This window comes from Daucus carota, chromosome 4 (genome assembly GCF_001625215.2).
Source record: "Daucus carota subsp. sativus chromosome 4, DH1 v3.0, whole genome shotgun sequence".
In the NCBI taxonomy this organism is placed as follows: domain Eukaryota; kingdom Viridiplantae; phylum Streptophyta; class Magnoliopsida; order Apiales; family Apiaceae; genus Daucus; species Daucus carota.
In genome coordinates, this window is record NC_030384.2 from 25730063 (window position 1) to 25756249 (window position 26187).

Below are 26187 nucleotides of genomic sequence, written 5' to 3' on the forward strand. Positions count from 1 at the left end.
TTTGGTTAAATTGAATAAACAATAAATAATTTTCACTAATTCATAGTCTCGTTCCAAAAATAAACACCACATAGTTTGTGTGTGTGTGTGTGTGTGTGTGTGTGTGTGTGTGTGTGTGTGTGTACTTTTGTGATCAAATAAGTGTAGAAAGACAATTTAAGATTCTAAGCAACTAGTTGAGTCTTTTTTTTTAGATATCATATTTCAGAGAGTCGTAATATTGTGCGGAGAGGTCTTCTTTTGGTACTTGTAGCAATTATTTCGTACATTCAATTATCTCCTATCTCCATTGTTCTTGGCCTTTTCTTTTCAAACTCAATCAACTGGCATTTAGTTTCATTTCTTGCTTTCAGTAGCCTAGTCATTATATATTTTACTTGGGTTATAGCTGCTATAAATTCATCATTGTCTGTGTTCATTTCGTATTAATTTCTTTGCAGCGTGTCTTCCCATTAGTTGTCACGTCCTATCTTCCGAGTCTTTTGGCATTCAATTTTTTTTTAAAGTTCTTCGCAGCTTTTCTTCCCATTAGCCGTTTCATCCTATCTTCAGAGTCTTTGCTTAGTTTGCTTATAACTGGATTCTGAGCTTTTGTTTGGGCTATTATATGGGGATTTCTGAGTTCTTACTGGATTGTACCACCAAATTATGGAAACAATGAACTAGTTGGAATGCTTTTTACCCCCTCAGTGCTGCATATATTTCCATTGATTTACGTTCTTATTCATGCAGCAAACATGTTAAGAAGAAAAATAACTGTATTTGTTACATGGATGATCTGCCGCTAACTGTTTTTACTCGACATAGCAACATTATCATCACAGCAAACCGGTAATTATCAGATAAGCTACACAATAACAGCTTATTGTTTGTTTTAAATCAGAAGCTGCATTCAAACATTTAAGTTACTTTCTGCTGTAAATTGTAAAATGTAAAATACGATGATGAAATCTTTAAAATCAACTTGATACTTCACGAGCAATCTCATTTAGCAAACTAATGACATACGTAACACATGAAATTGAATCCTTACACCTCTCGCCTTAATTTCGAATTCTTGTAATTACTTTGCACAAGGTGGAGACCTCATCTAATAAAAAATCATTAAATGTTCAAACCGGTTCTTTATATAAGATTCTCGTCGTACTTTACACTTGACATGCTTGACAAAAATATGTTTAACATCAATGTAGGATCGTAGATGATGGTATGCAATAACGTCAATGAAACATGAACTCCATTTTTAAGAGTCACTCAGAATTTTGTAAGCCTATTTTACATATGGTTAATATGTATCATTAGTGTGTCTTGTTTTTGAGCTTTACTGGAATAGTAGCAAATATATTTGGAATCATAAAAAAGGGTAGCATGTAAAAGACCCCAAATTCAATTGAGCTCAGTCCCAAATCATTGCTACAGGCCTGAATACATTGCTACTCACGTATCTATCCAAATTTACAACATGTATATATACTAATAAAAAGTGAATTAATCCCCTATATCTTTAAATCAGCTTTCAATTATTCAAGAAAGTTCACCAATTTTGAATAATCAAACTTATATTACTTGTGTATACAGGCTATTTTGAATATGAACTACTCAATCAACTCTTGTCTAGATTTATTATTTTCAAAAATAATACGTTATACTAAAACTGGTGCTTCGCACGGTATGGTTTCTACCAACTCAATTTTTATTTTTACTTTTTGAAGAATTTGAATGCGACTAGTTTAATACTATAAAATTAAGAATGATCGTTGATAAATATTTTTCAAGCATTTAATTAATTTATTGTCTTGATTAGCACTCTAAGTCCGTGACATTACCATGTAAATTATAACTCGCTTGCCATTTTTTACATCAGTTTTAAAAATTTTATTTTTTGACTCGAACAATTTTGTTCGGACATAAATTATATGAATTATTAAATTTAGAATCCAAAAAATAGAAAAAAAATGAATTGAAAACACACATTCATCAAGGAGCATGAGCGAAAATAATAATATATTACATAGATCAAATTATTAAATAATTATTTATTAGATAAAATATCTTAGCCTATTGATTGGAAGAGACATTTTTACTGCCATATGATTTCTGGATCCAACATTTTTTAGTCACGAAAACAATTTATCTCTTTATATATTAAAATTTTGTTGTTGAATATTCGTCCAAAAACGACATCAGAGCATTTCTCATCCAGCCTCCCAGCCTCTACCCCAAATATTTACTGAAAAAATAATTCCTCAAAAAATTTAACAAATTTTTAAAAGTTTCTTCTATCTCATTCTCCAAATTCAATCCTCATTCTTATCTTTTTTTACTAAATTTTGTTCTCTTTTGCTTATGAAGGATGAATAGTGAAACTCCAAATATGAGAATTTCCTTCTGATCTCCATAACTAAATATTTTGGAGTTCCGAATGTAGAGTACATTTCAATCAAAGTTAACAAATTTCCTTAAAATATAGCATTTCAACCAAAGTTAACAAGTTAACAAATTTCCTTACTTAAAATATAGGGATAAGGTTGGATTTAGGAGATGGGACGTGAATGATCTCAGTTAATACTGAGAGGACCAGCAGGCACCCAAAGATGTAATAAAAACCCAAAGATGTAATGAAAACGAAGGAACAAGAAAACATTATTTTAACAACTAAAACGGTAGAAATTAATAAACCATGTTCCCTTCCAAACTCGGGAGCAACATCCAACATCTCAAAAGCATAGTTCCAGGACTATCACTAAAACAAAGCAGATAACATAACAAGCAAAAACCCCAATATTAATTTAACAACCAAATTAATCGACTTCCTCAATCTTCGGCCCTGCACCAGAACCGCTTCCACCACCAACAGAAGGACCATCTTCATCCATTGCACCACCCATGCCGCCGCCATTTTCCTGGTACATCTTGGCAATGATAGGGTTACAGATACCCTCCAGCTCCTTCAACTTGTCCTCAAATTCATCGACCTCACCTAGCTGGTTCCCATCAAGCCACTGGATGGCCTCCTCAACTGCATCCTCGATCTTCTTCTTGTCTGCTGCAGGAATTTTGGAGCTTATGCTCTCGTCCTTAATTGTATTCCTCATGTTGTAGGCATAGTTTTCCAAAGAATTCTTAGCCTCGATCTTTTTCTTATGCTCCTCATCCTCAGATTTGTACCTCTCTGCTTCTTGCACCATCTTTTCAATCTCTTCTTTAGACAGCCTTCCCTTGTCATTGGTAATAGTAATCTTATTCTTCTGCCCAGTAGTTTTGTCCTCAGCCGATACATTCAAGATACCATTGGCATCAATGTCAAAGCAGACAGTGATCTGGGGAACACCCCTTGGAGCAGGAGGGATTCCAGAGAGCTCAAACTTGCCCAAAAGATTGTTATCTCTTGTTCGGGTTCTTTCACCCTCAAAAACTTGAATCAGCACACCAGGTTGATTATCAGAATAAGTTGAGAACACCTGTTCCTTCTTGGTCGGGATTGTTGTATTTCTTGGAATCAAGACAGTCATCACCCCTCCAGCAGTTTCCAACCCAAGGGAAAGTGGAGTTACATCCAACAACAGCAAGTCCTGAACCTTCTCATTGCCTTCGCCACTGAGAATTGCCGCCTGAACAGCTGCACCGTAAGCGACGGCTTCATCAGGGTTAATACTCTTGCACAACTCCTTCCCATTGAAAAAGTCCTGCAACAACTGCTGCACCTTGGGGATCCTTGTAGAACCACCAACGAGCACCACATCATGGACAGTGCTTTTGTCCATCTTTGCGTCTCTCAAACACTTCTCAACAGGCTCCATACACTTTCTGAAAAGATCCATGTTGAGCTCTTCAAATCTTGCCCTTGTAATGGTTGTGTAGAAGTCAATACCTTCAAACAAAGAATCAATTTCAATTGTTGTCTGAGCAGTTGAAGAAAGAGTCCTCTTTGCCCTCTCACAAGCAGTCCTCAGCCTCCTCAACGCCCTGGCACTCCCACTAATATCCTTCTTATTCTTCCTCTTAAACTCTTGTACAAAATGATTCACCATCCTGTTATCAAAGTCTTCACCTCCCAGATGCGTGTCACCAGCAGTGGACTTGACCTCAAAAATACCCTCTTCAATTGTAAGAAGTGACACATCAAAAGTGCCACCACCCAAATCAAAGATGAGTACATTCTTCTCGCCTACACTTGAAGCCTTCTTGTCAAGACCATATGCAATTGCTGCTGCAGTGGGCTCATTGATAATTCGCATTACATTAAGGCCCGAAATCACACCAGCATCCTTTGTTGCCTGCCTCTGAGAATCATTGAAATAGGCAGGAACTGTAACAACAGCATTCTTTACAGTTGAGCCTAAGAAAGCCTCGGCAATCTCTCTCATCTTGGTAAGAACCATTGAAGAGATCTCCTCAGCTGCAAACTGTTTCTCCTCCCCTTTGTAATTGACAACAATCATTGGCTTTTCAGCCGGTCCAGCAATGACCTTAAAAGGCCATAACTTCATATCACTCTGCACAGAAGCATCGCTAATCCTCCTTCCAATCAGTCTTTTAGCATCTGACATTCACACAAAACATTTATCAGTCACCAATAACAAACACATTCAATGCACTAAAGCAAACTATCATGTAAAATTAAATATATTTACAGATATCTTCTGCAATATATTTATACAAATTCAACCGCACACAGTGTCTTCACAATCTCACGATAATACATCAGGCTATTAAAATTATCCAACATAAAAAATAAACCACTGTATCATAATACAAAATGATAACAATTATATGACCAAATAATAATCTAACACGACTTCAATTACATTTCACCATAAAAATCGATACCTTACAATAAAAATCTTTAATCATAAATCATGTGACCTAATAGCTAATAGATGATATACAATTAAATTAACATAAAGCATGTTGAATCCAATTACATAGTTATTTCTCCATAATTAAACACAAACCCAGAGCAACAATCAACTGTATACTACTTAAATTAAGGATTAAGCTTGCCTACAAAATTTATAAATAGATCAAGAAAAAAAAAACATAAAGGACTTGAAAATTAAAACCAAAATTTATAAATAGATCAAGAAAAAAAAAACATAAAGGACTTGAAAATTAAAACCCTACAGAACAGTTCACACAACCAAACACATCAATTGTAGAATCTTCAAAACTCAATCACAATAACAATAAAATATTATTTCAAACGCACCCAAAAATCGACAAATAATCCCAAAAATTAAACTAAAAATATATCACATGCTGGCGCTGCTGCTAATAGACTAGATCAACCAAAATTATGAGTTACAATCAAACAATATCAGTCATGCAAGCATCTAAAGACTAAATTGATAAAAAAAAACTAAAAATTGGATAAAACATAAGTTCGATTAAGAAGACATACCAAACACGGTGTTGGTAGGGTTCATCGCGACTTGATTCTTGGCAGCATCGCCAATCAGCCGCTCGGTGTCAGTAAACGCCACATAAGACGGCGTCGTTCTGTTGCCCTGGTCATTAGCGATGATCTCCACTCTGTCGTGCTGCCAAACGCCGACGCAAGAGTACGTCGTCCCGAGATCGATCCCGATCGCCGGCCCTTCGCCTTTTCCGGCCATTTTAATAACAAAATCGAGTGTTTTTGTTTATGAAACCCTAGATATTTGGATGAAAAAAACACGCAGTGAATGTAGTGACTGTGTGGGGGGTGGAGAGGTGGGGGGTTATAAAGGAAGAGGTGATCTCCAGAATGTTCGGATGGGGGAATGTGGGCCGTTGGATGGGACAGATGGATGGATGGATGGAAGGGCGGTAGAGTTTGAATGGAAATAAGATGAAAAAAGTGTGTGTATGAGTATTAATTACTCCTTCTGTCCCATTTAATTGTATATGTTTCTTTTGAAATGTTCGACACGCATTTCAATGCTCTTATAAAATATAGCTCCGTAACTTATTTTTGAGATTTTCTTTTTCTGAATAAAAATATAACATCCAAACTTTAATTCAGAAAAAGAAAATTTTAAAAATAAATTACACAACTACACTTTACAGGAGCATTAAAGTCCGTGCCGCGTCCCCGTCCCCCAATGTATACAATTCAGGAGGACGGAGGGAGTAATTATTATTAATTGAAAAAAGAGGCAAGTATGGGACTCCCGCGGTTTGTTTCATTCTAGGTTGTTCCAGAGACTTCGGTCACGGGCTACAGCTGTCAGCCTGTTACAAGTTTGGTCACATGTTCGATAAATTAATAAGTACTCACTCAACATATTACATAAATCTGAATTTTATTGAATTTATGTCTTTATTTGTTATTTAAACATAATAAATTGAATGCAGTTTTTATTAATCATAAATTCTATCATATAAAAATTAATATTTTTTATTTTTAATGAATATTTGTGTATCATTATTCATTACCTAATAATACCAACACTTTTTAAAATATACTCTCTATGTCCCATCGGGTTCTTTACGTTACTTTTTGGCATGCATTTTGAGATTCTTATAAAATATACTTACACAATATATATATATATTTTTAAACTTTTATTCAAAAAATTAAAAAAACGTTATAGAATTATACTTTACAATAGCATCTAAATACCTGCAAACAAACAAAATACATAAACAATCTGGCGGGATGGAGAGAGTATTTACTTCAAATTTATGAATGATATAAATTTAAGAACTATATAATAAAATTAAATTAATAAATTTTGTTTAGGTAATTTTATTAACTAAGTTCAAACTATTATGTATATTCTAAAAATTTAATACTCCCTCCATTTCAAAATTCATGTCCACTTTAGAAAAAAAAATTGTTTCAAAATACTTGTCCACTTCAACTTTCAATGTAAAGTTATATTTTCAAAATCAACTCTCCTCCACATATTTCAAATTTATATTTCCAAGATCAACTATATACCACACATTAGGTTCAATTAATGACTTATTACACCTCTTTTTCTCAAAACCCACTTTTCTTAAACTATGTGATTTTTTGAAAGTGGACATCTAATTTGAAACGGAGGGAGTAGTTTACATATATACGCAGAATTACATAAAGATTCACAGAGTGTGTTTAATAGAAATTTTAAATCATTTTTTCATTTAAGTAATTCTGATATATTGATAGAATATATATTTTTACATATATTCAATATGATTTTATTTTCATATTTAATACTCCCTCCGTTTTGAAACATAGGTCGTTAGACTTTTTCGCACGTATTTTTAAGTCATTTGACCGCAAGCTTAAAATCATTATTTCTGAAATTTTTATTTCCTGAATAATAATATCAATCATATATTTTTATTTAAAAAAAGAAAATTTCGAAAATAATCATTTTTAGCACGTGGTCAAAATACTTAGAAATACGTGCAGAAAAGTCAAGCGACTTATATTTCAAAATAGAGGGAGTAATATTTTACATTGATTTGAATATTTATTTAATATATTTTCAAGTTTTATAGTAGAGTATAAAGAATTTCAAGTTAAGAAGGATTTGAGTAAAAATAGCTTTTTTAAAGCAAAAATTGTAAGAAAAATTGGATTTATTGGGTTCTAGCCGATTTCTGCACTGTTTGGGCCATAACTTCAGTTCCGCATGCATGTCGGATTTGACGTTTTTACAACCGATGAGAGGCCCCTGGAATTCTCTTTAATTCAAAAGTAGTCCAAAAAGCAAAGTTCAACAGGAAAATCCGGAAAACAGAGGTCCAAATACAGCTACGAATTATGAAGAACAGTGCTACTTGGTTTTGGAGTTCTATTTGTCTGTTAGTTAAAACATTAAAACTACTTTTATTATTAAATAGAGGATTAGACTTTTATTATTGTACACTATTATGTTAGAATTAGGGGTGGAAAGGCTTATGGAGAAACTATAGCCTTTCTTGGTGTGACAACAATGAAAGTTAAAGGTTTTCTTTTGTAGTTTTCTTCTATTTTCTTGTTAGTTTTATTATGTTTTTTTATTGTTTCAGTTGTTTAGTTATCATTGAGTAGTTATTCTAGGGCTTAAGGAGAAGTCATGTTTGCACTATTAACATGATTTCATACTGATTTGATTTGTTGTGGTAATTCTAATTGATATGTTTCCGTATTGATTTGTGTAATCGGCTGATATCATGAATTGATTCTCTGCGAATAGGAGTATAATCAAGAGATATACTACTAGAGGCACACGTACAATTAGCAGAATCGAATTTGAGTGCGAGAGCATCATTAGATTTCTGAAAGCGTTAATACATGAACAAGACCAACAAATCTCTCCTTAACCACTCCACAAGCATCATCACTAGACTCATCAACTAACAAAGCAAACACATTATCACTGATTTCAGCAAAAATAGATTTGAGTATGTCTTGTGCAAAACAATGACAAATATCTTTCTTGATGCTAGGAGATACCATTTAATTGTTCCAAGGAGCATTTTTTAGTATCACTTTACGAACACTTTCATTTTGAGTTTGTATGTACTTTATCATTTCCAGAAAATGTCCCTTATGTAGAGAGTTTTCTGACTCATCATGACCACAGAAAGGTAATGCACCATTCAGTAAATATCTAGAAACATCAATTGAAGCATTCAATCTAATTATATACTCATTCTTTACAATATCACTTTGCTTATGTATTGCAGCGGTGCATGCCCGATCCTGAACTTTCGGGGGCTCTAGGCCAAAAAATAAATTGGGGCCCTCTTCAAAAAATTTGAAAATATTCAAACCATCAACTATTTGCTAAAATATATTACAAAAAAAGTTCCAAATAATTTATAAGTAATGATATAATACACAATCCAACAATTCATTAAAAATTGAGTTCTATGAGCTTTCCAAGATGCAAAGTCATTGATGATAACATCAGAGTCAATATGTTTTAGAAGTTTCTTTTCGATTGATAAAATAGCAAGATCATTCAGCCGTTCTTGTGACATTGAAGACCTCAAGTAGGTTTTTATCAATTTTAACTTCGAAAAACTTCTTTCTGTTGATGCCACGGTCACTAGAACTGTTAAAAAGATTCTATAAGCGATTAAAGCATTTAGATAGCAATCTGCAGATATAACAAACTCAAGAATTTTAGTGGCTGACATTAGTTTATCTAGCAAAGTAGATTGTAATACTTTAAGTTAGGAGTACAAATTATGTAAATCAACATCCGATGAGTCATCATAAGAAAAAACAGAGTGAAAAGTAACACAACATTCACTCAATTCATTCTCAGCTAGCGACTTTAACTTGTCAAAATCAAACAAAAACCAAATAGATTTTCAAAATTTTTTAGTTGCTCAAATCTACTTTGCAAAGAAGTAATTGTCACATCAACAACCACAAAAAAAAAAATCAAGTCTGAATAACTCTTCAGGCGATTGACATAGTTCATTCTCTTGAGTATATTCATCAAAATGCTTTTTTCGAATAACACGGCGTTTTGCAAGAAGAGCAGGCTCTACTTCCATTTCAATTGCACTTCCAGATAAATGTTTTTTAGGCAACATAGCATAAAACAAGTAAAGTAGATACTTAAATAGAATGACACGAAAATTAAGGATGAAATGATAACACCTTGATTAATATGGTATGTGCAAATAGGTAGCCAATTTAGTGGGCTACTATGGGCTATTTCTATCCTCCCTCCGTCCCAATCAATTCTATACAGTTTCCTTTTTGGGACGTCCCATCATTTCTATACATTCCAAATATAGTAACTTTTAATAATATAAAACAGTATTACACCAACTTCTTTCTTCCACTATCTCTATTCTATAATAATATAAACACTATTACACCCACTATTTTCCTCCACTATCTCAAATCTATCATTAAATATAAATGGGTCCCACCACTTTACTCACTTTTCATCTCACTTTACTCACTTTTTACACTTTTTCTTGGTCTCCGTGTCCAAAACAAATGTATACAATCTACCGGGACGGAGGGAGTATCTTAAATTAATGGGCCGGGCTGAAGTAGACTTATATATATGTGGGTTCCTAGTTTTTTTCGAATGGGTTCCCAGCTTATAAAAGTTTTATATCTCTGTTGACAGTGCAGCTTCAATGGGGTCCTCTCCACCTACTGAAGAAAGAGTACATCCGCCCCTGATCATTTCAAAAACAATTCATGCCTTTGTTTTCAAACATTATTATATTAATTAATTGAAATTTATATTTAGAAGAGAGAAAAAAAAGTATTATGAAAAAGAAGAGAAATAAATATTTGATTCATAAAAACAAAAGAGGAAAATGTATTATGAAAAGTAATTGCGTTCAAAGGAGGTTAGGATGCAATTAGTTCTGAAGATCATCCCCGTTTGTCTTCAAGATCAATTTGCTATTTATGATTTAAGCAAGATAAAATTAGAGAGCTCTTGTGTGACACATGCATCAAAGTAACAGAGGCACTCAATTGGTATTTATATTGTTTTTGCTTTCATTATTCTTTGTAATAAGAATGATGTTTGAAAATAAACGTAGATGATTATTTCTATTAAAAGAATAAGAAATTATACATATGCAAATCGTTTTTTTAAAATTGCGTGTATAAATATTAAGACTTATCTTTTTATTTTTCAGAAATATATTACTTATTTATAATAATGTATACGTGAGTATGTTGTGTGAACTTTTTTCTTTTCCAAAATACATCTTTACTTTTTGCATTTAAGTTGAGCCAAACATTCCCATTAAAATGTATGGATAAGATTACTAGATAAGAGCAACTCCAGAGGGTATCTCCGGTTAGGTAAAAATGTTGAGCTGTCATTGAGAAAAGAAAAATATAGCTATTTCATATTCAAAAGCACAGCTCCAACCGTTTCAACCTTTTAGCTAAAATTTAGATATCCACTACAGCTATGCTACATCTGTTGAACTTGAAAATCAGCTGCTAAACTTGCCACGTCATCTCCCGCTTTGTTTTTCTTCTCCTCCCGCACCCGCTTCTTCTCGACCCGCTTCTGCTTCTTCTTTCACGCTGATTCAGTTTTGGAACAAGTTTGAGGTTTGAGTTCATCATTAATTACTATTGATTTCTTTATATATATATATATATATATATATATATATATATATGCAATTGCTCAAATAGAAACCACTAAAATAAAAACTAAAATGGAAACCAAGAGAAACTATACCTAAATGACCTCACCTACCCCCTTATATGTCATCACTCACCCCCTATATGTCATCACCCACCTATGGCACACCCTCAACCCCACACAATCCACCCCGGGCCCGCTAGGGCCTCGCCAAGGCTCCTCATAGGCCCTGGACAGGCTCCAGACAGTCTTAAAGAGCCAAACCTTGGCTCCGCCATGGTCCCACTAGGCCCTGACCCGGCCCTACTAGGCCCCACTTAGACCCCGTCTAGGCCCATCTCTGGGTCCATCCCCAATCTCAAAACCCACATCTCTCTACTTAATCGCATTGGTTTCCATTTAGTTTCTATTCTAGTAGTTTGTATTGGAGGAGGACCCTATATATATGTATGTATATATGTATATGTATATGTATATGTATATGTATATGTATATGTATATGTATATGTATATGTATATGTATATGTATATGTATATGTATATGTATATGTATATGTATATGTATATGTATATGTATATGTATAATTAGGGTTTCAGTAGTTTTGGATTTTTTGGGAGGTTAATTAGTTCTTTGGTTTTTGTTGTGAAATTAGAAATGCATGAATCGTTTGTATCTTTGCTTAATAAGTGTTCATATACTGAAATCGAATGGTATTTACTCAGCCACCACAATCCCAATCACAACCTCCACCCATGTCTAGCTAAGCCTAAAAAAGAAGCTCCAATAAAACTGAAAAAAGGGCAAAAAATCAAAGACTTTTTTAATTGAAGAGGATATGTTGCTTATTTTAGCATGGCTCAATATTAGTATGGATCCGGTGTAAAGAAATAATCAGATTCACACATGTTATTGGAATTGGATTTGGAATTATTACGAGGGAAATAAAGAAGGATCGGAAAGTGATCGAAGTGTTAATTCGTTGTGTAATCGGTGGTGCACAATCAATGAAAAATTCACAAAATTTATTGGATTTTACAATCAAATATGTGGAAGTAATCAAAGTGGATTGACATATCAAGATAAGGTAGATTTTCTTTTCGTTCAAGGCTAATTGCTTTGTTTGTGTTAATGTAATTGCTTTGTTTGTGTTAATGACTAATTGTTTTGTTTGTTCTGCTCGTTAAAGTATTTGAATTACTTATTGCCCTTGCTTATAATTCATCATCCAGCTGGAACATTGAGCCTCCGTCTCTATAAATTTGATTCCAACTCAACATAAGTTAGATTTCAACTTATATATGGTCAAAGCGAAGATGATGACTTAATTGTTGAGTTTTAGTGCGTTGTTCAAATATTTCAGTCAAGGTAGACTCTTTACATACGTCAATCCCGTTTATCTTCGATGATCATGTTATGTAATATTATGTAGGCGGTCATGATAATATTTCATTGTGTCCACATCTCAAAATTGTGATGGTCCGCGAATCATTGCAAACCGAGATTCCAACATTCTAGATGCTCTTTCAACATCCTTTCTAACTGATTATTGTGCCATTGGAAAATATTCTTTTTCTTACCTTGAAGTTTTGAAATAGTTTTGACAAAAGTTGGTCGAGAGGGATATATACCATCAGCAAGATAATATCCCGGGTTATATTCATGTCCGTTGATGGTATTCCTCACTTCAGGGCTGCGACCTTCTACCAATTATTCAAAAATATGAGACCGATCTAACACGTTAATATCATTTAACGACCTCGGTAATCCAAAAAAAGCATGCCAAATCCACAAGTCCTTTAAAGCTATAGCTTCTAATATAATAGTTAGTTAATGAACATGACCCGTGTACATACCTTGCCAACCAGCTGGACAATTATCCACTTCCAATGCATACAATCAATACAACCCAACATTTCGGGAAAGCCTCGTTATTCATTCTCTGCTAGTAATCTAGACACATCTTCAGTATTTGGGCGTCTTATATATATTCGGTTCTGAAGACTTTAACAATTGATTTAACAAACCTTCTTAGAGTCTCTATTGCTGTACTCTCATCATTTCGAACATAATCATCAAATGCATCAATTGTTGTTTCATATGCAAAACATCCTAAGTGCAGCTGTCACTTTCTAAAGTGAAGACAAGCCATGAATTCCCACAACATTAGTTCGTTGAGTAAAATAATTGTCATGAGCTGTAACCGCTTCTTCAATTTGCATAAACAATGATCTACGCATCCAAAATCTTCAGCGAAATTGTGTATCAGTATATATAGGTGTATCGAAAAATAATCACGATACAGTTTAGCATGACCTTCTCTTCTATTGCAATTAATACACGATGATTCGTTGTGGAACCACCATGACACGAGATAGAATTTGCTCTTTCAAGCTGATTATGAAGGTATGCCGCACTCATTCTCATCATTGTTTACTGCTCTTCTTCTTCTTCTGCATTCATAATATCAAGAATGAATCGTGTAGTATTATTCATTACAATAGAGTATTTTAGATTTATGAAAGGATTTGAGTTTGTGTTATATGAATTGTTTTCAATTTTCAATTAGGGTAAAATTAACACCAGTGTTTATACACTTGCCGATACCTAAAATTTAGATTTATAATATAGTGTTTTTAGTTATAAAAATTATCTTATGTTTACAACATTTAGATAAAATTTTGGAATGAAATTAATTTTAAAAGACTATATTATTTGCATTATTAAATAAAATTATTTAATTATTTACATAACATATATTCTTGTATAAAATTTTATTTGAATAAATTCAAAAAATAATTTATTTATGAACTTTATTTACAATACATATCTACAATGTGAAAATTTAGCGGTTAAAATTTGAAAATAGTATGATAATATATTCTTAAATAATAATATTATTTTAATTAATTAGGATAAAATATATATTTATATGAAATGTTTATGTGAATAAATTTATAAGAAAGTTATTTATGAAATTTATTCACAATAAATAACTATTATTTGAAAATATAATTATTAAAATTTTAAAATAACAGAATATTAAATTTAGCTAACCAATATAGCCAATACCACTGGAGGACAAAATTTATTGGTTCAGCAAATTTTTACCTAATCATCTATATTCATACTTTTAGCTAACAATTATAGCTATATCTTCCTTAAGATGCTCTAAATATAATTTATCCTAACTAGATTACCTCGCAATTTATTTTTTCTATGGGAAGCAAACAACTATTTAAAATTGTCTGAATATCATACAATTAAAATTATCTGAATATCATACAATTAAAATTAACTGAATATCATACAAAGATGTGTGTGTTATATATAGAGTCCACCTCCACTATAAACCTCTTTTATTCTACAAACTAAAAATCAAGCTGATATATCACTAAATCCTAAAGCAAATATAACTAATTTTTTTTAACAATCCCATCTCCATCTCCATCTTCACCAATCCCACCTCCATCTTCACCAACCCCACCTCCGTCGCCACCTCCGTCATCACCATCTCCACCTCCATAACCACCACCTCCATTATTTATATCACCACCAAATCCGACACATCTCCACCTTCACCTACGGTCTCACCTCGGTCATCCTCACTTTCGATAAGATTTGCCCGATTTTACTGCAGTTTTAAATCTGTATCTTTGCCAAAAACTGCCGAACAAAGCCAAAAACTCCTTCCATGTCCACCACCTCATTCTCCACCTTCACATCCACTATCTCCACCACCTCCACCTAAATCGGCAACGAAAACAGATCTGGAGATTCTGAGCAGTTTTTGGAATAGATTTGGAGATCTTGAGCAGTTTCTAGAAGTTTTCATTAATTTTTGTAATACAGATCACTAAATCCTTAAGAGAATATCGGTAAATACAAAAAAAAGATATCACTAAATTAGACTGGTTTTTAGTTTTTATTTTAAGGTTGGTTTGTATTTGATCACTAGCCAACTAATTTTATTTCATATTGGAGTGAATATTTTCAAAATTTTAGGATTAAACTGAAGAAAATTAACATGATGAGGTTCGTTCTACGAGACCGTAATTTAAATTACTGTAAATAAAATTATTAATATTTAGTTGTTAACGGTTTTTTCATGGTGTGCCCATGAGCACACAATAAGCACAAAATTCCATAAATTTATTTTGTTTTAATTGGCTAACAATCTTTAATAATGACACCAATCAAATGCATCCAAATAATTCATAAATTTTAGTACTTAATGTGTGTCCTTTGATACACTGGAAACACCAATTTTGAAAGAGTTTGTCTAGTTTGTGTCATGAGCATATTTTAAGCACTAAATTTTATAAGTTTGAGAGATTTTGATTGGTGTGATTGTTGCATTTACAGGGGGTTCATCATTATTAAGAAACAACAACCAATTAAAATGAGTCAAACATGTGGAATTTAAGAGTTTACCAGAAAAACCGATTTTTAAAAGCAAAGAACTATAGCCAACAGTAACGGATATAAATCCCATATGAAAGTTTTGGTATTAAACGGGCGACATAGCGTATTGCCGATGAAAGTAACATGTAGAATTGTGAAATTATGGTCGTTTGCTAATCTTATTTTTAATTTAGAAATAAGAGCTTATTTGTAGAGAAATATACATAAAATTATATTTGTTTTCTGAAATAAACATTTTTTTATGAGTCAAATAATGAAAGTAACGAATATAAACACCTATTTAATATTTATATCAGAAAAGAATATAAAATACAATTTTTTAAAATAAGAATAAGAGCTTATTTTTCAAAATGGAAGTTGCTAAAACAGGCGCAAAGTTCATGCCCATGAGTACCTTTTTATCCCTAGATTGTAAAGAAAAAAACGTGTCATTCAACAAAACCAGTAGCAAACAAAATAACCCAGCCAAATCTGCGAGACAAGCACCCGCTAGCTGGATGCGACTACACATCTCAAAACAGACACCCCCTCTATTTATACTCACACTCTCCCTTTGCTATTCTCAAATACCCAAACCACAATTAACAAATGGCCTCCTTCTCTCCGCTCCTTTTCTTCAGCTTCTTCATAGCTCTCTCTTCTGCTACTCCTTCCTCTATTCTCACCGTCGTCAACAACTGCCCGTTCCCTCTCTGGCCCGCCATCCAGCCCAACTCCGGCCACCTCCTCCTCGAAGGCGGAGGCTTCTTTCTCCCCTCCCTCTCCCACCGATCCTTCCCCGCCCCCACGGCCCACTGGTCCGGTCGCTTGTGGGCGCGTACTCACTGCTACACCCACGACAACCACTTTTCCTGTGCCACCGGAGACTGTGGCACAGGAAAAGTGGAATGCAATGGCCGTGGTGGAGCTCCTCCCGCCACTCTGGCCCAGTTCTCGCTCCACCACGGCCATAACGACCTCTCCTCTTACGCGGTCAGTCTCGTCGATGGGTACAACGTACCCATGACAGTTACACCCCACGAGGGGCACGGAGTCTGCCCCGTGGTGGGGTGTAAGCCCGATCTCCTCCCCAAGTGCCCCGCGCCACTACAACTCAGAGCCTCCGCGGGGCACGTGATCGGGTGCAAGAGCGCCTGCGAGGCGTTCAATAAAGATGAGTTCTGCTGCAGGAACCATTATAACAGCCCGCATACATGCAAGCCCACAAGCTACTCGGAGTATTTCAAGAAGGAATGCCCCTCCACGTTCACTTATGCCCATGATAGTCCTTCGCTTATGCATGACTGCTCTTCTCCACGTGAGCTCAAAGTCATCTTCTGTCACTAAAATGTTGATCCCTGCTATCTAATCAGGATTAGTTTAGTCTAATTAAGTTAGTTTCAAGCGGATGTTTGTGTCTTGATGTTTTAATTAATGGTGTATGAACTCATGAGTGTTGTTATGTTTTTTTTTTTTTTTTTTCTGTCTTATGGATTGGGACCTGATAAGATATTATAAGATCTTTTTATGTATTTGCTGTCACGTGTTATGTTTGAACACTTTTTATTTTCAAATGGCCGAGTAATAAGTGTTGAAATTTGTACTATGAGCAAATAGATTAATCAATCCAAGTCAGATTAATGTTCACTTAAATACTTAATCCTATATTTAGATGTAGCAAAATAGATAACAACGTTCGATGATGTATATGTTGAGTGCTCATCTAGCTATTTGCCCATATTAGAGTTAAATTTCATATTAGAGTCACTCCAGTAGTCCAGTTAATAATAAATCATGGGTGCTGATTTATGCACACCCTAAATTGATTTATGCACACCTTTCTATCTATTTTGTACTAAAATACCCTTTTAAATTACTGAGATATTTGGTTGGGAAAAAAACACAAGGGTAATTTGATACAAAACAGGAGATAGGGTGTGCATAAATAAGTTTAGGGTGTGCATATATCAGCACCCTAAATCATTTCGAAATTGTATGTAAAATGTGGAGATTCGCATTTTATGTGATTGTACAACTCTATCTAGATGTGAATGAGTGGTGAGAAGAGAAAGCACAGGTTTTGATGTGTTTGTTTTGGTGTAAAAAGCGTAAAAAGAGAGGCACTGGGTGGGGGAGTCACTGGCAAATGACTAGAGTAGCAGCGAATCTCTGTGCTGTTTCAGAATCCCTATGTTTCCTGTTTTTCTCACTTTTTATTTTCAAATTACTACAGTGAATGGGAGTACTCATGTAGCTACACTACAATTATTGTGTTTAATAGTATGAGTACTAGTACTGGTATAAGACAAGAACAAGGCGTGGGAAAAGCAATAGAAATCAGACAGCCCATGCAACCTAACCTTTTCTTAAACTGTTTTTCTGTGATCTGGTCACCAGCACAAGAATTATGAGGATACCCTCTTCATTCTTCTGGGATATATACACGTTTTTTTTTGGACATGAAGTTTAAAAAAATTGTATAGAGTAATGTAAAGTAATGAGGAAAAAAAAAAAAAAAAGTAGGTAAAGTGGCGAGGGTCATTAATACTTAAGTGATAGATTTGGAAAAGTAAATGAAAGTAAGGGGTGAGTAGGGTTTTCATATTTATAAAATTTTACTATTGTGGGAAAGTTTTGAAATGTATAAAATTGAATGGAACATCCTAAAAAAAAAGTGTATAGAAATCAAAAGAGAGAGTTGAAAATAAGGATAAAATTTATTTAAAAAATCGATATGTAAAAGCGACTAAATTTTAGTGTTTAACTTTAACATATGCTCATGACAAACATATACAAACCCTTCCCATATTCCCATTACGGGAAACCGCTGGGCGTGGACAAGTAATAAGCACCTCTTTCTTTCGTAAGAGGCTGTTTGGATGAGGTTAAAATAAGTGCTTTTTGATTAAAATAAATAAGCGGGGTAGAAGTTAGAAGCAAAATAAGACTTATAAGTGACTAAAGTGTTTGGTAAATAAGTATGAGTCCTGAAACAAAAGCTAGCATTCCTAACTTTTTATAAGTGCTTCTTGACTTATTACACAAACGGTACGAATAAGGCTCATAATCCAGAAGTTGGGCTTATAATTCATAAACAAACAGCCACCAAGGTTCTTAGAAAACATACTGTTCTGACAACCAAGATCAAATGCAACTTCCCCAAAATATACAATTTTTCAACCGAAATGCAAACCGCTTATTTCTTCTTATTTCAAAAACTAAAATGAAGAAAATGCAAATGAACTCTTCTAGATTAACAAAAAAGTTACCTTCCCAGTCCTGAAACCATTTTTTTGAAAGTTGCGCCTGATTACAAAGAAGGCATGCCTATTTTTTTGTTATCTTTTGAAAATTTGAGCGTTTAGCATCTTTTTCACTTTAGCAATTGACCTTATCGGGGTGGCTCATCTGCACGTGAAACTGCAACCCTGACAAACTTTTGCTACCCCATACACTATTACTACACTATAACACTACTCAATTGTCAATGTTTCAATTTCTAAACATGAGAATTACCATTTAAAATTTGAAAATACATTCAACATCCGAAATTATTCATCAAGACCAGTGAATTATTCAAGAGTCATGGGGCTTTCCTGGCTCAGAAACAAAGCTTCCCAACCTAACCACAATACCATCAAGATCTCTAACATACCCTACTTTCTGACCCCACTCTTTATCTTCGGGCTCGCTCACTCCAATGGCTCCATTCTCCACGGCTCTCTTGTAAGCTGCATCCACATCTTTGTATGCAAAACACACCTCCACCGGGTCTCTCTCCTTTCGGCTCCCTGGTGAGCGAACCTCGCCCGTTACATCGTCCGTCTCGTGCTGGTGCTTTGGCGTAAACGCTACCGTTGTATGCCCGCTTTCGAGCTCTCCCCACCTAAAATATGCAACATAACAACAAATTTAAGTGACACACTAGAAATGGTTGATCAAATATTACAATAAATTTTATATATAACTAAAACTTATGTGCAAATCACGGCTTCTGTTCTTCGCAAAATTAATTAGTCGAACGAACACGTGCAAACTATTCTAACCACTAATTAACTAACTACTCCATAAATTAGAATGTCAATTTCGGATAACATGTCGGTTCGTGTTTGTAACAGATCGAAAAGGTTAAGATGAAATTACTTAAAATTGCATAAAACTGAATATTTGAGTTTAAGAGGATGAAAATTTAATTTCGGATTTCGGGTCCATGATCGTGTCTAATACTGTCAATTTGTTTCGAAACAAACACATACAATTATATTTGATCGGGAATAATATAATTGTGTTAAAAATTTGGATTACCTTTTGGATTCGTCGAGACGACGGACTTGGTAGCCAAAAGCCTTGGAATAGAAAGCGACAGATTTTGCTACATCTTTCACATAAACAACTACGTACGCGAGTATTGGGCTCGAACCTGAAGCTGCCATCACTCTCTTTGATCTCTAGATCTCTATTTTTATTTAGCAGTGTTTGTTCGACTGTTTATTGTGTGCTATTTTTGGGGATCGGTTCTCACGTTACATATAACAGTGGTGGACTGTATACGTGTCCACCATGCATGCTATGTGTATTTAGAATGCTGCCACGTGTCTCGGGTTTTGATGTTGATTTTTAGTCAAGGAAGTGATGATCGTACTTATCTGATACTATGTGATGGGCTTTTCAGTGTGGCTGTGACATTTTTCTTGATTGTTCGATGGGCTTTAAGTTTATGAATCGTCATTGTTTCGACAATATTGACGCAGACCACACGGTGTACGCCAGGGCGGATAGGATATCGATGCGGATTTTCGATAAAATTTAAGTATTCTCGATTTAAGAATTACTTTTTAATCGTAAGTTCATTGTTGATTTTGATTGCAGTTTTAAATTTCAGGTTTCCACCGGTTCAATTTTGATTCAAAAAACCACATGAAGAAACAAGAAACATTATATAAGAACAATCAAAATCTAATTAAAAATTATGCATCCATCCATCTAATTCTTTTTGTCATATATTCCATCCAAAATTTAAGTAAACTCAAAGTATAAAAATGTGAACGATAGATAAATTTGCATAATATTAAATCTAAATTGAGTAATTTGTTTTGAAAAATAAGAATTTGAAAAATTATATGAAAATTAGGTATTGGGGACTTGATAATTTGGATTAAAAGGTGGAGAATTATTTGGATTCATTTTTGTTGTCTATTCAGTTTACTGGTTTGACCGGTTGTTTTTTTTTGCCGAATGCATTCATATAATCTAAGGGCCGCTTGGGTGAACTTAAAATAAGTGTTTTTTGCGGAGGCGTGGTCCATTACTCGGCTCCGAGATATAATACCCCGCTTCCGTAGGGTCTTTTGCCCGGATCGGTAATATATTTAACTGTTACAATATATACATTTTATCAGACAATAATGTAGCAGGAAGGGGACGGGTCTAGAGAAGGAGGCTCCTTGTAAAAGGGATGGTATCATTTTATCTTGGACACACACACTCATACTTTATCCTCATCTTCTTTATACATGGATTCTCATTCTTACACCGGAGGTGCTTGACGGCCACCCCGGTCGAGCATTGTTTTGCAGGACTTCCTTTCTGTTCCTTCCACCACTTCCCGACGTCAAGGCAATGCAATCGATGGTCAATGGAAGGAGACAATTTTGGCTTTATCATTTGGCCCGCCAGGAAGGGGTTGGTTTGAGAAACTCTCTCCCGTGCCTCGTATGGTTTCTCTGAATGGTTGAGACCCGTTCAAGGAGCACCCAAAAAGTGAATCCGTTCGAAAAGATGGCAAGACCAAAAAATTTTAGATCTGAAAAAATTCAAGTCAACTTGTAGCCAGCTTAATCTACTCAATCTACTATCTAAATCAAGCTAGCACCGAAGAAGAAGCATAGCATAGGCAATTTTGAAGCCTGCATCAGAGCAAATGTGAGCAAAAAAGATGGTGCCCAGTTCAATTAGGGTTCCAACCTGGCAACTCGGTTTCCACTCAGTGAGTCAACCCGGCACTAGAGTGAATTCAACGAGTACCATCGGGTTAACTCAGTAGCTCTCTTTCTCTCTCCCCCTCACTTTCTCCCTCTCTCCTTTATGTATTTACGTAATCTTATGATTTGCCGCACCTTGAGATTGTTATTTTCTATGCACATCTAATTTGACGTGTTCAACTCGCTACTTAGCTCTTCAAATACACTTCTGGAAAAGAGATTACTATATATGCTGTCTAATTTTATTTATATATGAATTACGTCTGAAGCTGCTTATCTGCATATTTCTATCTTGTTTCCGTCTGCCCAGTTTGAATGCTTTACTTTTATAATTTGTGCTACTATAACTGAATCAAGCTAGATCAATTTTAAGCAAGTAGTCAGGCAATGCATAATAAATTCCGAGGCGACGTAATATTTTCGAAAGTTTCAGAATGATCTCAATGAGGTAATATTAAGTTAGTTGACAACATTTTGAGGGCTCGGCTCTCAATTAAAGGATACCAGGATAATAAGAAACAACTCTGCAATCCTGCAGTTACAACAGCAAGATGTATTTTAGTTACCGCAAGCATTAACCTCAAAAGCATGTTAGTCATTTTGACTTGCAATTTGTATTCATCTGTCCATGATTATACAATTTTATATTTCCATCATCATCATGATAATTTCTCCTAGCTACTGCTTTGTTGAGGGAGACACAAGACAAAAGCTAAAATTCGCACATCTAGGCAAAAGTATTCCAAGCTTCCTGGACTTGTCAAGGGAATTGCAAAGAATCGACAGAGAGTCATGTGATACAAGCAAACTCGGCTAATGAATCAAGAACTCAGCTAGAGTTTTATCAAGATGGAAACAACAACACTTTTAGTTCTTAACTTGAACCGCTTATAGCATTCCGGACTCCCTGCACAAACAAATTATGGCATCTTTAATGCATTTAAATGTTTTTAACTACTTTTTCAAGTAGAGCTAAATTCCTAATAATTGTATGGTATTTATTTTGCCTATGTTCTATTTTATTTCAAATGTTTGAAGTGGCTGCAGAAACATATTGTCAAAGGCGAAAAGAAGAGGTAACCGAGTGTTCAATTTCAGCTCTTAGCGAAAGAGAAAAAATAAAGAAAAATCTATCGAGCCTTAGCCTCCCCGATCCCAAGAGCTCCACAGTACTTAATTCAGTCTTATGAGGCATTTGGGTCAACCCTAGCCAAATTACTACTTCACAGTGTTTGGCTTATTGCTTTCTCAAAGATTCAGAATATTCTGTTAGTAGTGAAAACCAAACAATAAAAAGGAATAACCTCCTGATCTCGAAAGACATGGTTCTTGCACTTCTCTATTGCCTATCGATAATTTACATCCCCATTCAAACTCAAGTCTGAAGACAATATTGTACAAAGTGGAGGGCTAGAATTTCAATAAAAATATATCACAGATTAAAAAAAAGAGTTAAATGCAACTCAGGTGCTAGCCTCTTGTTACATATAACATGTTTCTTGCTAAATCTGCTTGGCCAACAACATGTTTACTTATGTACAAGTACTTCACCGCTACTCTGACACACCTTGCTTATACTCACTCTAAACACAACATTTGTTCAACATTATTACAACTGCAGCATGTTTTGTAGTTACCGTAAACATTAACCGGAAAGGCATGTTATCATTCTAACTTGCAATTCTTAGTTACTTGTCAATAATTGTGCAACTATTATTTTCTTCTGCATCGTGTAACATATAAGCTTCAATATCCAATACACCAACACAACACATGACAGACTACACCCCGTTGCTATCTAATAACGTGGGACCTTCAACCCCCATACAACAACACAACACATGACGGACTACTACCGTTGCTATCAGATAATATGGGACCTTCAACCCCCACACAAAAACACTACATTACGGAATACACCCCGGTACTATTAGATAACATGGGATCTTCAACCCCCATACACAAACATTACATGACGGAATACACCCCGTTGCTATCAGATAATATGGGACTTCAACCCCCATACACAAACACAACACATGACGGACTACACCCTGTTGCTATCAGATAACATGGGACCTTCAACCCCCATCCACCAACACAACACATGACGGACTACACCCCATTGCTATCAGATAACATGGGACCTTCACTCCCATACACAAACACTACATGACGGAATACACCCTGTTGCTATTAGATAATATGGGACTTCAACCCCCATACACAAACACAACACATGACGGAACACACCCCGTTGCTATCAGATAATATGGGACTTCAATTCTGATACACAAACACAACACATGACGGACTACACCCCGTTGCTATCGGATAACATGGGACCTTTAACCCCCATACACCAACACAACACATGACGGACTACACCCCGTTCCTAGCAGATAACATGGGACCTTCAACCCCCATACACAAACACTTCATGACGGAATACACCCTGTTGCTATCAGATAGTATGGGACTTCAACCCCCACACACCAACACAACACATAACAAAACACACCCCATTACTAGTAGATAACATGGGATCCTCAACCCCCGTACACAAACATGTCATATAACTGAATACACCCCGTTAGCCGGACCCAATACTCACCAAAATTCAAACATGACGGACGACAAAAACATCAAAACATTCCATCGGTATATTATACTCCTCCAACTCAATGCCGTAAGTTAAAAGAGTGGGGGGCAATGATGGGATCAAGGCACCAAATCTAAGTGCTTCCTTCAACCGATAAAATAATTCAAAAAAGCAGGGGGCAATGATAGTACCTGCTACTGTAAGTACCCGCTAATAACCACCTAAGCAATGGATTACGATAACTATGCCCGCCACCCAGAGATACGACGAGAATGCTTGAGCGCACGTGCCTCTTAGCAACGGAGGTGATGTTACAACATGAATCAATATTTACTATAAATAGATATGAATCACTACACACCAATACAAACTATACTCTGAACAACAATATAAGTATCTGCTTTATACTGTTGTAAGATTTGCATAAAACAGAGAAAACTAAACGATCAAGTCACACATACTCTTTTGACATTATCCATGAAGGCAAAACAACAAAAACACAAACAAAACAACCCTAAAACACATCCCAAGTATCTTATACCCCTTCAACTCACTAAAGCAAGTTAAAGGAGTGGGGGCAATGATAGTACCCCGCCTCCGCAGGGTCCATTACCCGGATCCAAGATATAATATCCCGCTTCCATAGGGTCTTTTGCGCGGCTCGGTAATATATTTAGCTGTTACAGTATATACATTTTATCAAACAATAATGTAGCAGGAAGGGGACGGGTCCAGAGAAGGAGGCTCTTTATAAAAGTGATGGTATCATTCTATCTTGGACACACACACTCATACTTAGGGCTGAGCAAAAAATCGAACCCGAACCGAAACCAGTAAAAACCGATAAAAACCGAGCCGTAAAAAACCGAGTCGAAACCGAAATTTTATAAACCGAGCCGAGTTCATGGGTTCGGTTCCGGTTATTGGTTAAAACCGAACCGATAAAAACCGAACCGAACCGATTAATTAATTAATTAGTTAATTTATTATTATGTATATAAGATTTCCTACTACTGCTAGGTCAGTTTATGTAAATCAATGATTCCAAACTGTTGTTAAGAATATGCATATATAGTTGCTTGCTTGTTGTTTCAATGCGTTAAGATTAGTAACACAAACACATGACTAAAAGCAATATTGATGTAACACAGTTTTCAGGAACTGATGAATAATGGACACACACACTATCACCCTTATTAAGTTTCAGTGCTGGTGCCTGGTAGTTATGGGAAGGAAGGGCTATAGTAGTACCTGCTCTGTAATACTATAGTTTGGTTTTATGTTGGGGTCTAAGTGACTAAGTATCAGTTGTTTGCTATCTGGTAGTTCTGCATGTTTTGGTTTAAGGTTATGCATGCTAGTTTGTTCCAGGCTCTCTTTTGCAGAGTTTATTCTCTGTCTCCTAGCCTCTTTGTTGATGGCTTTTATATAAATAAATAAACTTGAATTATCAAAAAAAAAAATGGTGCATATAACAAACTGACTTCTCAGAACAAAAGAAATAATAATGCATCATTTGTCGATTTTGTAACCGAAACCGAACCGATTATAACCGAACCGGGGTTTTTAAAACCGAAACCGAACCCGGACCCGAACCGGCGGTTGCGGTTTTCGATTTTAAAAACCGAAGATATATGGTTCCGGTTTTATCCGAAAACCGAGCCGAACCGGCCATACTCTCCCCTACTCATACTCTATTCTCATCTTCTTTATACATGGATTCTCATTCTTACACCGGAGGTGTTTGACGGCCACCACCCTCGGTCGAGCATTGTTTTGCAGGACTTCTTTTCCGTTCCTTCCACCACTTCCCAGCATCAAGGCAGTGCAGTCGATGGTCAATGGAAAGAGACAATTCTGACCTTATCAGTTACCATACACAGTAAAGTGGGATGTACTAGAATGCCCTGATGAACCCATTTGGATTCCTGAAAAATATTTTTTTATAGATATTTATTTTAAGATAAGATTGTAAAATTTGACACGTCCTCAAATGTAATAATACCGACTCGAATTAGAATCGATATTTAAGATTTTTATATTTTAGATCGACTTCGAATAAGATAAATTTTTATCCCAAATTCGGATTGTCCAGAAAGAGAGACGACCACAGACTCACAGACTCGAGTCTCAAACTCGTTGCACGCTTAGCGC

At 35.2% G+C, this 26187-nt stretch overlaps 3 protein-coding genes across 3 annotated transcripts; 1 reads left to right on the top strand and 2 right to left on the bottom strand.

Annotated features, from left to right (window-relative positions):
• Nucleotides 1–2630: 2630 nt before the first annotated feature.
• On the bottom strand, nt 2631–5704 carry LOC108218630 (heat shock cognate 70 kDa protein 2). Its single transcript, XM_017391658.2, has 2 exons — nt 5402–5704; nt 2631–4543 (listed from the first exon to the last, which is right to left on the bottom strand). The coding sequence occupies exons 1-2, from the start codon at nt 5613–5615 to the stop codon at nt 2802–2804; spliced, it is 1956 nt and encodes a 651-aa protein (XP_017247147.1). The 5' UTR covers nt 5616–5704; the 3' UTR covers nt 2631–2801.
• Nucleotides 5705–16019: 10315 nt separating this feature from the next.
• LOC108216473 (osmotin-like protein) lies at nt 16020–16982 on the top strand. The gene has a single exon (XM_017389238.2). The coding sequence runs from the start codon at nt 16060–16062 to the stop codon at nt 16795–16797; it is 738 nt and encodes a 245-aa protein (XP_017244727.1). The 5' UTR covers nt 16020–16059; the 3' UTR covers nt 16798–16982.
• A 1964-nt stretch (nt 16983–18946) lies between these two features.
• Nucleotides 18947–19948, bottom strand: LOC108218106 (uncharacterized). Its single transcript, XM_017391027.2, has 2 exons — nt 19756–19948; nt 18947–19336 (listed from the first exon to the last, which is right to left on the bottom strand). The coding sequence occupies exons 1-2, from the start codon at nt 19881–19883 to the stop codon at nt 19027–19029; spliced, it is 438 nt and encodes a 145-aa protein (XP_017246516.1). The 5' UTR covers nt 19884–19948; the 3' UTR covers nt 18947–19026.
• Nucleotides 19949–26187: the final 6239 nt, after the last annotated feature.

Excerpts from the sequence above, each read along its gene's own strand:
- LOC108218106 (XM_017391027.2), bottom strand. The coding sequence starts at position 19,883 with ATGGCAGCTTCAGGTTCGAGCCCAATACTCGCGTACGTAGTTGTTTAT. Across the intron at positions 19,337-19,755 it reads CGTCTCGACGAATCCAAAAG|GTGGGGAGAGCTCGAAAGCG; the intron begins GTAATCCAAATT and ends TGCATATTTTAG.
- LOC108216473 (XM_017389238.2), top strand. The coding sequence starts at position 16,060 with ATGGCCTCCTTCTCTCCGCTCCTTTTCTTCAGCTTCTTCATAGCTCTC.
- LOC108218630 (XM_017391658.2), bottom strand. The coding sequence starts at position 5,615 with ATGGCCGGAAAAGGCGAAGGGCCGGCGATCGGGATCGATCTCGGGACG. Across the intron at positions 4,544-5,401 it reads CCCTACCAACACCGTGTTTG|ATGCTAAAAGACTGATTGGA; the intron begins GTATGTCTTCTT and ends TGTGAATGTCAG.